The 12,533-nt window shown below is 42.4% G+C and overlaps 1 protein-coding gene across 1 annotated transcript in view; it reads right to left on the bottom strand.

Annotated features, from left to right (window-relative positions):
* The window catches only part of LOC104496536 (beta-1-syntrophin-like), a gene marked incomplete at its 3' end in the record, with an annotated part of 44,185 nt that overhangs the window by 27,717 nt on the left and 3,935 nt on the right, over positions 1-12,533 (bottom strand). Inside the window, exon 3 of the mRNA XM_010139668.1 lies at positions 217-424. Within this exon, the coding sequence (XP_010137970.1) occupies positions 217-424 (208 nt within the window). The remainder of the gene's footprint in view (positions 1-216; positions 425-12,533) is intronic.

Genomic DNA, 12,533 nt, shown 5'->3' with positions numbered 1-12,533 from the left:
GTGGGGGGGGGGGGGGGGGGTTGGTTTCTTTTGTTTATGTTTTTTTTTTTTTAAAGCAGAAAAATTGGCATGTTAAGAAAAGAAAGGTCTTCATGGAAAGTTACATCAAAATCCAGAACCCTATTTAGCATCTCTAATTCCAGACAAAGCTGAATTCAAGCACAAAGAGAAAGTGAGACAAGTGCTTAGAAATAAAATTAAGAATGTTTTCATTACCTTTTCTGCAAGCCAGCCTAGATGCCTAATCTCTCGACTTCCAGCAACCCCTGTTTTACCCAGCTGGTCTCTGACCTCTGCAATCACCCTGGGGATGAGCTCATTGACACTGGAGTGGATGGCGTTGAACCAGGCCTGGGCTGTAGCTGAATCCTTACTCCTGAGCACCACAGTGTGCTTGGCATCAGGTGAATGAATTTCAATAAGTCTAGAAAAACGAGAGGGGGGAAAAACATTGTTCACTCAGCATTAGGCAGCTAAATTTATTACCTCGCTTAGCAATGAATTAAAGAGAAGCTTACTAGTAAAAAGACATAGCGTTAAAAACTTACCTTTACAACACCCGAATAGGGTTATCTTAACTAAAGCCAGGTTGGTACTGGCATTACAGTAAAATCCTTGAGAAGAAGATTTGCCAGTGCTGATGCAGCTCCACATCTAGCATGTCAATAGGAGTTTCAAATATAAAGGCAGGAGGAGCATTCACTCATTAACATTCAGCAGCTGCGGAGGAGTCAGGGATATCTGGCTATCATGGCACATCTAGAGTTTCTCAATGTGTTTATTTTACACAGAGCTAAATGAAAACTACCTTCGTCTCAAATGGAGGAGTGTTCTTAGGTGTGCACTGTGGTATCAGTGATACCACTAAACATCAACCAGAAGCCCACTGCAGCTGGCCTTCTCCAGGAATTACCAAGGTCCTCAGTGCTCCATGTAGATCCTGCTAACAGCAGCAGCAAGAAAAGCGCTAACTGCAACCATATGATTGCCGCTGCCAGGCATATTTTACAGTTTTCCAAATTCCTATGGAGAGGGTTTGGGTTTTTTTTAAAAGAAACCCATGTTTACTAGACCATCCTGTGGGCTTCCACCCCACCACTGTGGCTTGAAAAGCACAAACAAACAGTTTTCAGGAAAGTGAATCCTGTCCATCGTGGTTATGGGATCTGTGCCAACACCTTTGCTAACAACAACAAAAATGCTTTGAGAGGAAGCTGTAGCTATTTCAGCTCTGTTCTTAGTGATGTTATTAGTGGGGCTTTGTGAGCTCTTTATAGCTTTGCGGGCCACTCTTACTTGAATATTTGTTAACCCACGAAGTAATAGAGTGGTTTATCTTGATGTAGCAATTATAAAACCAAGCCCTGGACATGGCCCACCACTCCATATCACATTTGTGCTTTTTTGTTATGCACATACAGTGACTGCCCCTGAACACTACCCACACAAATTTGACCTGGGATCTGAGCCTAAACATGCACTTGGGTCCTGTGTATTGCTGCCTAGTCTCTGGGACACACAACAGCTCTGTTCTGTAGCGGCAAAGTAATTAGTTCAGTGGAATTTATTCAGGTTGAGGTTTGAAACAGTACTGTAATACAAATATTTGTTACACAATTACAAAATCCTGCACTTTGGAGCTTAACTAACAATTAAGAGGTTTTAATTAATTGGTTAAACCAGAGCAGAATCCAGAACAGAGGGCGACTTGATCTGCACAGCTCTCTGAGGCTCGGAGAGCGAGGTTTCACGTCTGTCCGTTTTGAGAAGGGGAGGCCTCCACGTAGACACTGCTCTAAAGATAGAAAAGGTCATGATTTTCCAAACTCAGCAGCTGAACTGTTCAGGGTCCTAAATCACTGTTTGGATAGCTTAAGAAGCGGGTTGATTTTTCAGAAAGCACTGAGCCAACACAACAAGTGTTTCCTCGGTAAAGCTGCTGAAGCTCAGCATTGTCTGAAAATAAAGGCTCTTACTTAGCTGCTCCAAGATGCACCAAATATTTAACTTCAGGTACTGGAAGGAAAATTGCTGGTCAGATGATGCAGGTCTGGTGAATAAGAAATCTGTAATTGCAGATAGGGACATTCCCAATCACACTCTCATCTTTTTTCTGAACTGCAAGAAAAGCCATCTCCCTGACGGTTATGATTTAGCCATTTGTGTCTGATGAACATTATGATCATATACAGCTACCACACCTTGGTCTGAATTTCCATGAGAAACACTGCTCTCACACTGCCACACGGACTTGAGTTTGAACTTCTTGAGGGCAGCTATCAATGGAAACAAACTATACGGACTTGGATTTTCAAAGTACAGCGAGGTAATCAGTGAAATGTTGCTTATTTCTCAGAGAGCACTTTTTGGCAGGAGATCTCACAGCATTTTACAAATGAGGTCAGCAAGAGCATCCCCATTTCACCATCGGAAAAGTGGAAAGGTGCATAACACAGACAAGTCAGGGAACAAGCCAGGAGCAGCACTCAGGTTCTTCTGTACTCCACCTCTCATTTTAATAGTTATCTGAAAGAAAAAAATTATTTGGACATCATAGCAGTATTGTGCTGTGTTTGAAAATGCACTGTATGGATTGTGTGGAACAACGCTCTTTACAAAGCCTGTGGTTTCTTTAAGGGAACTCGTACCATCGTTGCATATTGTGCATAAATCAAGTGCTGAACAAGGACGACAAACACTCAGAACACGCTGCTTTTTCAGTTGCAAATAGAATCAAACTGGTGTAATTTCTTTTAGAGTTGTAGCAGGCTTTGGTTTGAAAAGAAATTACCTAGAGTTGAAAGAGCTTCCGAATAGCAACTCACTTCCCTCCAATTTGGAAAACACTTAAATTCTTACTTAAAGCAGGTGGATCAACATACAAACAAGAATTTTGCTATTTGGACTTTCATCAGTGTATTCTCCTTGATGATGGCTACTTCAAGTATTTCTACCAGAGTTCTGTCCCTTAAAATAATGAACATTTATACAGCTCTTAACAATTTTGTTTAAGGGGTTCTAAACTGTGCATATTTTGGTATATGCACATTCTACTGTGATATCAGTGTATATATTCTAGTGTACATAAGTACACACACACACTGAGCCATGCTTGCAAAAATACTCTTAAAATACCATCCCTCAGTGACTTCTACTGCAGCTATTTTGGGGACTGCTTGTCAGTCATCGAAGTTTGACGGTGATGCACTAACAACTGCAGAAAGTCTACCTTGTTCCCTGAGCTGAGTGACAGGAAGATTGGACAATACATGCTACACTTCTCAAAAGTGAGTTCAAAATGAGAATAAATGTTACTTTGACAGCCCTGAAACCAAATCCTTTTATCCATGGCACTGGTCCAGCCCTAGGAATACATCTGCAAGCATCACTCCTTTGCAAGCTGCTCGGTAGGGCACCTTTTTTATCCATACTTTAAGGACAAAAGTCTAAACCTTCAACCGCCTGAAGTCTGATAACTGGCTATTGCTCTACGATCTGGGCACTAAGCTATCCTTAGGAAATGGTTTTACAGATTTCCAGTAAAGACCCAGGATTCCTGCCTCTACAGTCAGTTAGGACGGAGATACTAAAAGAATTTTCATGGAAACCCATGGGGTCTGACCACCATCAGATGCTGAAAGTGCTGCATCCCTATAAACGCTTATTCTGCCTTTCAACCTACGCTGCCTTGATTCACCAGTTCATTTGGATGATGCTTTTTTATGTAACAGCTGACTGATGGCATTTCCATACTTTTTGAAAAGCAAAAAAATACCAGTGACCTTAGTAAACTCCAACACTAAAGCCCTTAAATGTTCCCAGCAGTCCAGCCATTGTAACTTTGATTTGTTCCTTGGCTAAACTGACCACTGCTTACTGACTTCTGTTTATCTGCAGTTCAGTGATAAAGTTCCCTTAATTCCCCACTGAATTGAAATATTTAGGGCAATGCCACAGCTGTGTTTATTCTCACACTCCACCACAGTTATGTAAATACTGCATATGGAGCTGTTTCTGATAAAGCCCATACCAACCCAAAGGAATTATATGTTAGCTCTAGATGGCTGCCAAGATGCGCGGCATCTCTCCAGCTTGGCAATGCATATGAATGATATCACATTTTCTCAGAGATCATTTGGCAAACCTTATAATAAAAGAGTAATTTTGTCTCTCCTTCTCAAAGAGTCCCATTGAGCCAAGGAGTGTTTCCAGCATCCCATTCTCCATCCACAGAACACAGAGGTGACACAAACCCCATCGCCTCCAAATGCCGTAACCTTGCACGTAAGAGGCCAAAACTCCCCCCCTTGCTTCATCATCCAGAATTTTTACTTTACAGAAGTTGACACAAATGTTTGATAGACCATACTCATTCTACATTTGATAAGGCCTCTTTCTGTAGGAGTGTTCATTATCTAAGAAATACTTTTCACCAAATCTATTGAAAGCACTCCTCTCACCAGCATTGGCTCAGGACCAAATCTGGCACTGATTTACACTTTATGACTCCTCCTGGGTCAGATTATGCATTCAGTGACTGATTAAAGTGTGGAGTAAATCCCTCGAAGCTAACGATAAGCTGGAGCCAGAGTTACTTGAGTCCATCGTGCCACTTTGATTTTGCACCAGTCTAGGCGGGAACAAAACACTCTGCCACAGAACCTGCAAACTTAAATAGGAATCGAGGGCCAAACTGCTCAATTGAGCTCCTCCACCATTGTCTGTACATGAAGCCATGGTAAGTATTTTGTTGATTTCTGAGTGTACAAGCACAGGAGCTTTTCCAACATCAGGGTGGTTTAGAGGAACACAATCAGAAATTGTATTTAAATAGTTGTGATTTGTTATAAAATAAGTAAAAAAAGCTGTTAAGGTTCTTTTTCAATTCTACATTCATCATCAGGAGATGAACCACGAATAAAATACATTAAAATAAAGCAATGGAAATTTGGGGTTTAGTCTGCAAGCAAAATATTCCATAGAGACACTGTTAGGCTTGCAACAAGTTCCCAGCATACACTGAAGCAGCACCTTCATTTGATGCACCTAAATGGAGCTGAAAGCTATTTTGCTAAGCAAACGCTATTTGGTAATCAAGTGGAACTTTTCTGTGTGAAAGTCTCTCAGTCCCCTTGCCGTCACACAGGGACCCTCTGCATTAACAGTTACTTACTGACTTTCAACTTAGAGTGGTAAAAATGATATAGATACTGGGAGCTGGACGAGACTGACGTCCAGAGGGTGTATATAGCACTAATGAGCTGTCACAGTTGATTTCTTTTCAATTTGCTGCCAACTGGGCTTTAATGAAAGGAATATCAGTGGAGTTGCACCGCGTGCAAGGAAAGGATTTGGTTCTGTAATGGGCTGGCTCACACCACTGTGTGCTGATGCCAACCGATCCGCAAAGCCCATACCATGCTGTCTTCTCCACCCAGAACAACTACAAAAGTCATTTCATAGCTTTTAAGTGTCTATGGATGTTAAAGAGCAGAAGTCCTTCCCTGCATTTACCAAAAGACCTCTTAGCTTTCTTTAATTTTTCTTTCACAATCTCTTTGTAATAGTGCTGAATATTGGTTACGCAGGAGTACACAGTCCAGTCTTCACAGGAGATTCAGCACCAAAGAATGGCAAAAGTGCTGTTTTAAGGAGCAGTGGAATCAGTTACTTGGGAAAAAATAAAACCAAAAGAATTATTTCAGAGGCATGGTAAGAATTTGGTTTTAATCTTTAAAAGATGCTGCCTGAAACTTTCAGACCAGAGACACTGTGATTGGTGCAGTCAATACGCTGACCACAGCTCCTTGAAACAACTCTTTCACAGCAAGAGGTAAAGTGTTTCAATGCCAGGAAAAAAACCCAATTGTTTCAACCACAAAAGCTGCACCTCTAGCAAAGCCACAGCCAACCTCAAAGCACCTTCTGCAGTAAAGCAAACCTTCCGCGGTGGAGCTGCACCCGGGCTAAGCAAAGAGCACCTGATTGTAGCTGTTAATAGTGGTAAATGACCCCTTCAGATTGAGATCAGGGAGGAGAGTTTCATGCTGCTGCATAAATAAAAGATCATGGGCTTAGAGAAGAATTGTATGTCTTCTGAGAAGGCACACCACTGCTGTTGTTACTGTTAGGAAGTGCTGTAGTAGGACCAAGAGGAAAGAGCAGGACTTGATCCATGAGCACAGATGAAAACTGGAGAAACAGGGAGAAATGGAAGAAATGAGCCGGGCTGCTCTATCGTGAAGGTGAATTGACACAGGACAAAGTCTCACTGGAAGAGACAACCAGCAGGTCAGCCTCATCTGGCAGGATATCTTTCAGTGTCTCATTATTTTATATACCTACTTATTGGCTTCCATGATCGAATCCCAGGGATCACTGCTTAGTCCCTGAGTGAAGCAAAACAGAAGCTGGACTGTTCAACAACGACGACAACAAAATCACGAATTTCCTCTGAATTAATTATTTGCCTCTGTGCACTGGGGACAGAACCACCTGAGAGCCAGCATCCTGGAGATACTGCTGGCCTGGGGACAGCAGGCATGGGTCACCTCCTGGCACTTTCACTACTGGCAGTAAACTCCTCTTCCCATTGAATAGACTGAGATGGATGGAAAAGCTGTAAGTAAGTGATGAGAAGAAGTAACAAATTCAGCGTAACTCTCCCCGATTCCTACTACAGGTAAACAGGAATTTCCATCAGCAGAAACATACATGAAAGCTAGAAGTGACCATGGGGTATTAAAATAGCAACGTATGCATGTACAATTTAAGCACTAAAGCCCAGCCTCAGCACGTACTAACACTGAGCTGGGGCACCCAGGATGGCAAACCACCATCTGAGGCTCATGCTGTGGCTGTAATTTGCAATTCACTGCCATACAAGTGACTCCACAAGGTGCAGGAGGGAGCAGCTTCAAATACACCAGCTGAAAATCCTGCTTGTTGATTAACAGCAGGTAAGGCCAGATCAGAGATGTAAGACTGAAATCCAATTTGCAGACCCACTGATAAGTGAAGGAAAACCCAGCACTGAGCAGACAACAGCCAGGCAGCAAAACGCATCCTGAGGTTGTCACTGGCTCCAAGCCATAACACAAACACTGCGGGAAAGAAATGAAACCATTGCATATCAACTTTCTTTGTTTGGCAGATCTGAAGGGTGTTAAAACTGCTCTCCACATCATTAAGCAGCAGCTTGGATGTCAGCACTTACATACCTTTACATACAGATGCATATAAAACATGATTAACTATTTGCCCTCCTCTGTCCTGCCCTGCAACACTTACACTGCTCTTCCTTTCCCCTTAATCTGCAATGCATGTGGAGCATTTATCTTTCTCCATCTCTTCAGTGCATTGATTTTTCTTTTTTGCAAAAATATTTGCTAAGTAAAGTCTGCTGTAGTTTTCATTTTCTTGGTTCATTGTTTCACAGAATCACAGAATCATTTTGGTTGGAAGAGACCTTTAAGATCATCAAGTCCACCCATTCACCCTGCACTTCCAGATCACCACTAAACCATGTCCCTCAGCACCACATCTACACATCTTTTAAACACTTCCAGGGATGGGGACTCCACCACTGCCCTGGGCAGCCTGTTCCAATGCTTTACCACCCTTTCTGTAAAGAATTTTTTCCTAATATCCTGCCTAAACCTCCCCTGGCTCCACTTGAGGCCATTTCCTCTTGTGCTATCACTTGCTACTTTGCAGAAGAGACCTTGTTGATTGGCTTTTTTCTCCATCATCTTTTGTTAATTTGTTCTCTCTTCCCTCCATGCATTTCTCAAGGCAGTTTCTTCTTCTTGTTCCCCCTCCCCTTGCTTCATTTCTAGTTCCTTTGCTCTCATTTCTATTCCTCAGCTTAGTCCTCTACGGTTGAAGTTGGTTGGAAAATTCAAAATTCTTTGACTTTTTCAAAACTCCCCTAACTGAAACAGTGGCTGAAAAAAAACCCCAAATGCAACACAAAAACCCAACAGTGCATCTTCTTTTTCTCCATTAACTCATTACTTAAATATTTTCACAGAAAACAAAGACCTTGGTTAAAAGTCTGTTACTCAAAAACCCAGCTGAAAGCATTCTGCCAGCGTTGGTTACTGCCACCTCCACACCACGCACATCCTTCCTTGCCACCCACTCACTGTGACACATTTTATTCCTGTCAGGTCACATTCAGCCCTGTTCACACATAGACACACACATATACACATACTTTTATTTACACTCACATATCTGCATGGAGGCACAGGCACTTTTTTTGAGTAACACGTGCAGGAGCTTTGCCCATTGCTGTTCAGTTTGTGCTGGAGATAGGAAGGACACCCGCCACTGCCTCCCAGTAATCTCTGCCGTGCTGAATACGAAAAAATCTAGAAGCAGAGGGTTTCCAAACACATTTGCCAGGGTGAATGCCAGAGTCTAAACATAAACTCTGCTGGGACAGACTGTTACTTGGAGAAGCTCGCCCAGAAGGAGCAAGCCAGAAGGACAAGTAGGGGAGAACGCCCCATGTCATTATGTCAGGTGAAAAGATGTGACTTGTTTTTCAAGAAAATGAGACATGACTAATCTCAGATTCACCAGGACCTGCACAGATTGAAGGTCAGTCACAACACGCTGTAACTATCCATTTCTACACTAGTATCTCAAATACCCCTAAGAAAAACTCAAGGGTTTCCACTGCGTCCCGAAATCCGGGCACATTCCCCCATAAATTCACTTTTCAAACTGTTGCCCAGAGACTACAGCAATTCCTTAGGACATTAGAAAGCTATTTTCACATGATTTTCCAGACCAAAAATTAAACCAGAAGTAAATAAAAGTAAATGAACATCCAAAGTTCAACCTAGTTTGTTGATTTGTTTATGTAAACGAATACCGTCTGCAGAAAAAGGCCTTCGGGTTGTTTGGTGAGCTTTTTTCCTTCAGAAAGCTTAGCAATGCTCCTTCTCTACAGAAGGGACAGTCCTACAGAGTTGTCTGATCTCAGTGGTCTTCCAAGAAGGCTGAGAAGAAACTAAGACATACATTCATGTGACCCAGAGTCAAACTGATGACCTGTTTGGCTGGAGGGGAGTTTCAAAAATGATGGAAAATAACTATTCCTAATAATGAAAAAACAAAATAAAAAAGTCACCCTTCCTGCCCAGAGGCCTCTGTGCTCCAGCTCCCACAGGGTTGGAAAACTGCCCTTTATCAAGGCTGCAGCTTCCAAAAAGCTGCTCAAAAAGCAGATGATGTGGATGATAGAAGACTGTCAGACAGCCCAGCCTAAGCCAATTATTAATTCTAGCAGTTAATGATTTGGTCCAAAATTCTGTAATAAGAGAAGAAATGAAATCTTATGGGTCTCCTCTGGCAACTCCAGCCCTGATTGCATCGACCCTAGTTACCAAGGAAGATCTCACAGCTATGCAACTCTTAGCGAGGACATGTTAATATATCGATGAGGAGGAGGAGGCAGCCTTCCCCATCACCCAGCCATTCATCCACCCCACCACTCCACTCCTCTCCCCCACTCCAACTTCTTCCCTCTCCTACCCTTACGGTATTGAAGGGGATGCTGCAAATGCCTTTTTTAGCTAAATCACGTAATGTCTCTCAGCATGAAAAGAGAGAACAGTAGATAAATCTCAAGTGCTGCCTACTTGTTCATCCCTTCCTGAAAAGAGCAGATTTTGGAGGCAGATTAGCAGTTGCAGTACTATAAACAAACAAGAACATGACAGGAAATATCCAACTTTACACAAAAGAAGGATTTGGATCCATTACAGTAGAACAGTTGGGAGCTAAGGTTGAAAACCCACATTCACTTTGATCTTAAATGTACAACCCTTTGTGGGCAAGGATGTAGAGGGCTTCCCAGTGGTAGATCATCCTTCTACAATAGACTACGCAGACAGGGTGGCTTAAGGATGAGGAGAGAGTCAGAGTTTCACCCTGATTATTGTAATTTTTGTTCTTTTTCACATTTGAATTACATCCTTTCAAGTTGTTTTATTTTAATGTTGGACTGTTGATTTCTTCCCTGGTTTAACAGTAATCAAAACAGATTATAAACACAGACCACCAGAAAAAAAAAAAAACAGTTACAAAAATTCTGGATATAAATCAGGACTTTGACTCTAGCAGGCTCAATGACTTCTTCAAAGGACTCACTGATATTCAAATAGTAAAACACGTCTATACCAATAACGATAATTAAGTGCTATATGCCTGTTATCCAAGGATCTCAAGCTGTAGCTCACAACACCACTGCAAATTAAGTACAGTCTCTCTATTTCACAGATTTTGTCTACAGCCAGAGAGCAGCTCAATAACAGCAGAAGGAGCAAGCCACAAACTCCTTGGGGAGGTGTGGAAGGGGATTTTTTTATACTGGTAATGTACCCATTATATTATCTTTTCCTTTGCTCTATGCACCATGCATATGTAAGTCCTTTCTCTGTCTTTTGCTCCCACATGGTAACCCAATTTTCTCAAACTAGAGGCGAGTCCTGCTAAATCTGTATTGTCCATTAGGAAGGGAAAATTTCCATCTCCCCAGGAAGCCCCACAGAACCAACGGTGTCCACCTAGGGCTGACACAGCTCCAGCTTGCTGCAGCAGTGCCAGCACAGTGATGGAAATGGTCCATCACCTTCCCAGTCCTGTGTCCAGGGCTCAGCCTTTGCCCAGCACCTCACTCCATCTGTGCTTTACCAGTAGCCAGTATCACCGGCTGAGACCAGGGTTATCAACCTACTTAAGAGACAAGAGGCAAAACCCAAGACAAATGTGACCTATGCTCTACAAAAGCGACCATAACTCATTCTTGGTAGCATGGTCAGCCTCTGCAGCAGTGCCCTCCCCTCTGTGAGCCCCACACCAGGCACACATCTTGGGGGTTCCGCTCCCCCATCAGCAGGCAAAAAGCTGCACACCTAAACCACACTGCTCTTCAAGGAGAATCCAGTCTTTGCTTTGTATACCAGCGGCTGCTCATGCCTGGTGACATCAAAGTTTTGTTCTGTTTACCAAGCACTTTCATCAAGACATCCACATTCTTCTTCACTGCCTAACACTTTGCCCCCCACCCCCTCAGTCACCCTTAAGTTATACCAGCATGAGCCCGAAGAGGTGCAGGAGCTAAACGTTTGATTCCTTCTTGAATAGAATAGAACAGATCAGATCAGATCTACAACCATAATGTAGTCCAAATGCCTGACCAAAAATTAAAGCATGTTGTTAGGACATTGTCCAAATGCCTCCTAAACACTGGAAGGCCTGGGGTATCGATCACCTCTCTCGGAAGCCCATTCCAGTGTTTGACCACCCTCTAAGTACAGAAATGCTTCCTAACATCCAATCTGAACATGTTAAGTCTTGTAGATCTATTAAAGAAAACTAGCTGTGTTTTACACAAGCAGTGAAACTGGAAGTGCTGGCAGGTCCCAGCCTACATGTGGTCATCTTTCGTAGAGCTTTACTGAAAACTAGTTTCTACTAGTACTCCGGTCATCACTTATATAAATAATCAATCAGCCTCACAGCTGAAAATGCATCAGAAAAACATTCAGGAAGTCAAGTTTTGGACAATCCTGTCCCACACTGGTGTCTCAGATCCAAATATATGTCTTTTATTCCATCTTCACACTCTTCTGCTAAATTCTTACATTTGTTATCAGCATTCATGGCTCAAGTTTTTAGGTGCAAGGTCTAGTTTATACTATGGCATATTAAAACTGGTTCAAACTCAGGTTTTATTTTAAAGAAGCTTCAACTTCTGTTTTCATGGCTTATTGTAACAGAATTAAATACATCTCAATTCATCAGAATTTGCTTTACATTTAAGATTTTGAAATGCCATTTCAGAATCACGCAGGGATATTTCATGTTCACATGTATTACATGCTTATACACCAATTATGATTCAAAATTATAAATCTCACTGACCCTCTTACTGTACATGACTGACACGTTACTAAATAGTGTAAGAAATTCTTTTTAAAGAAATATGTGCAAAAGGAACCAGTTTGGGGAGTGACAGCTTTGCAATAAATCTTCCACATACTTCTTTCTCTGAATCAGTGCTTCGCAAATAAAAAAAAAAAAGGGGGGGAGAATGAAGCACCTTAAGTCTATAAGCTGCCTTTGGAGTAACCAGGTCTCAGTCCATCTTGCACCTCCCTGTCACCTCAGGAAGCTCAGATAATTCCCAGATGCAGCTCAGTGTGCAATACCCAGAATGACTGGACACCAGCCAGCTCCTCTGCCACCTTTAAAACATACCTGCTCAATTCTACCTCCAGATCATAATTCTCTGTCCAAAATTGAAAGGAAAGTTCCTTATTTGTTTCTCTGTGTGTCTCGGTGTGAAGTCTATGAACAGCACCGGTACTTGCTGTGGCGCTGCCACTGTGTGTAGCTGGCAGCCGGCACCACGCTGCTGGGAATGTGTCGCGGCTCATTTGTCCTAGCTTCAAAACCAAAGCAAACCTTTCCCACTGGACTCCTGCCACTGGAAAAAAAGTGATCTGTGCACACTC

Source organism: Buceros rhinoceros, unplaced genomic scaffold, assembly GCF_000710305.1.
Source record: "Buceros rhinoceros silvestris isolate BGI_N320 unplaced genomic scaffold, ASM71030v1 scaffold5207, whole genome shotgun sequence".
Classification (NCBI taxonomy): Eukaryota; Metazoa; Chordata; class Aves; order Bucerotiformes; family Bucerotidae; genus Buceros; species Buceros rhinoceros.
Note: the sequence above shows the minus strand (reverse complement) of the source record. Positions and strands in the feature narration are given on the sequence as shown.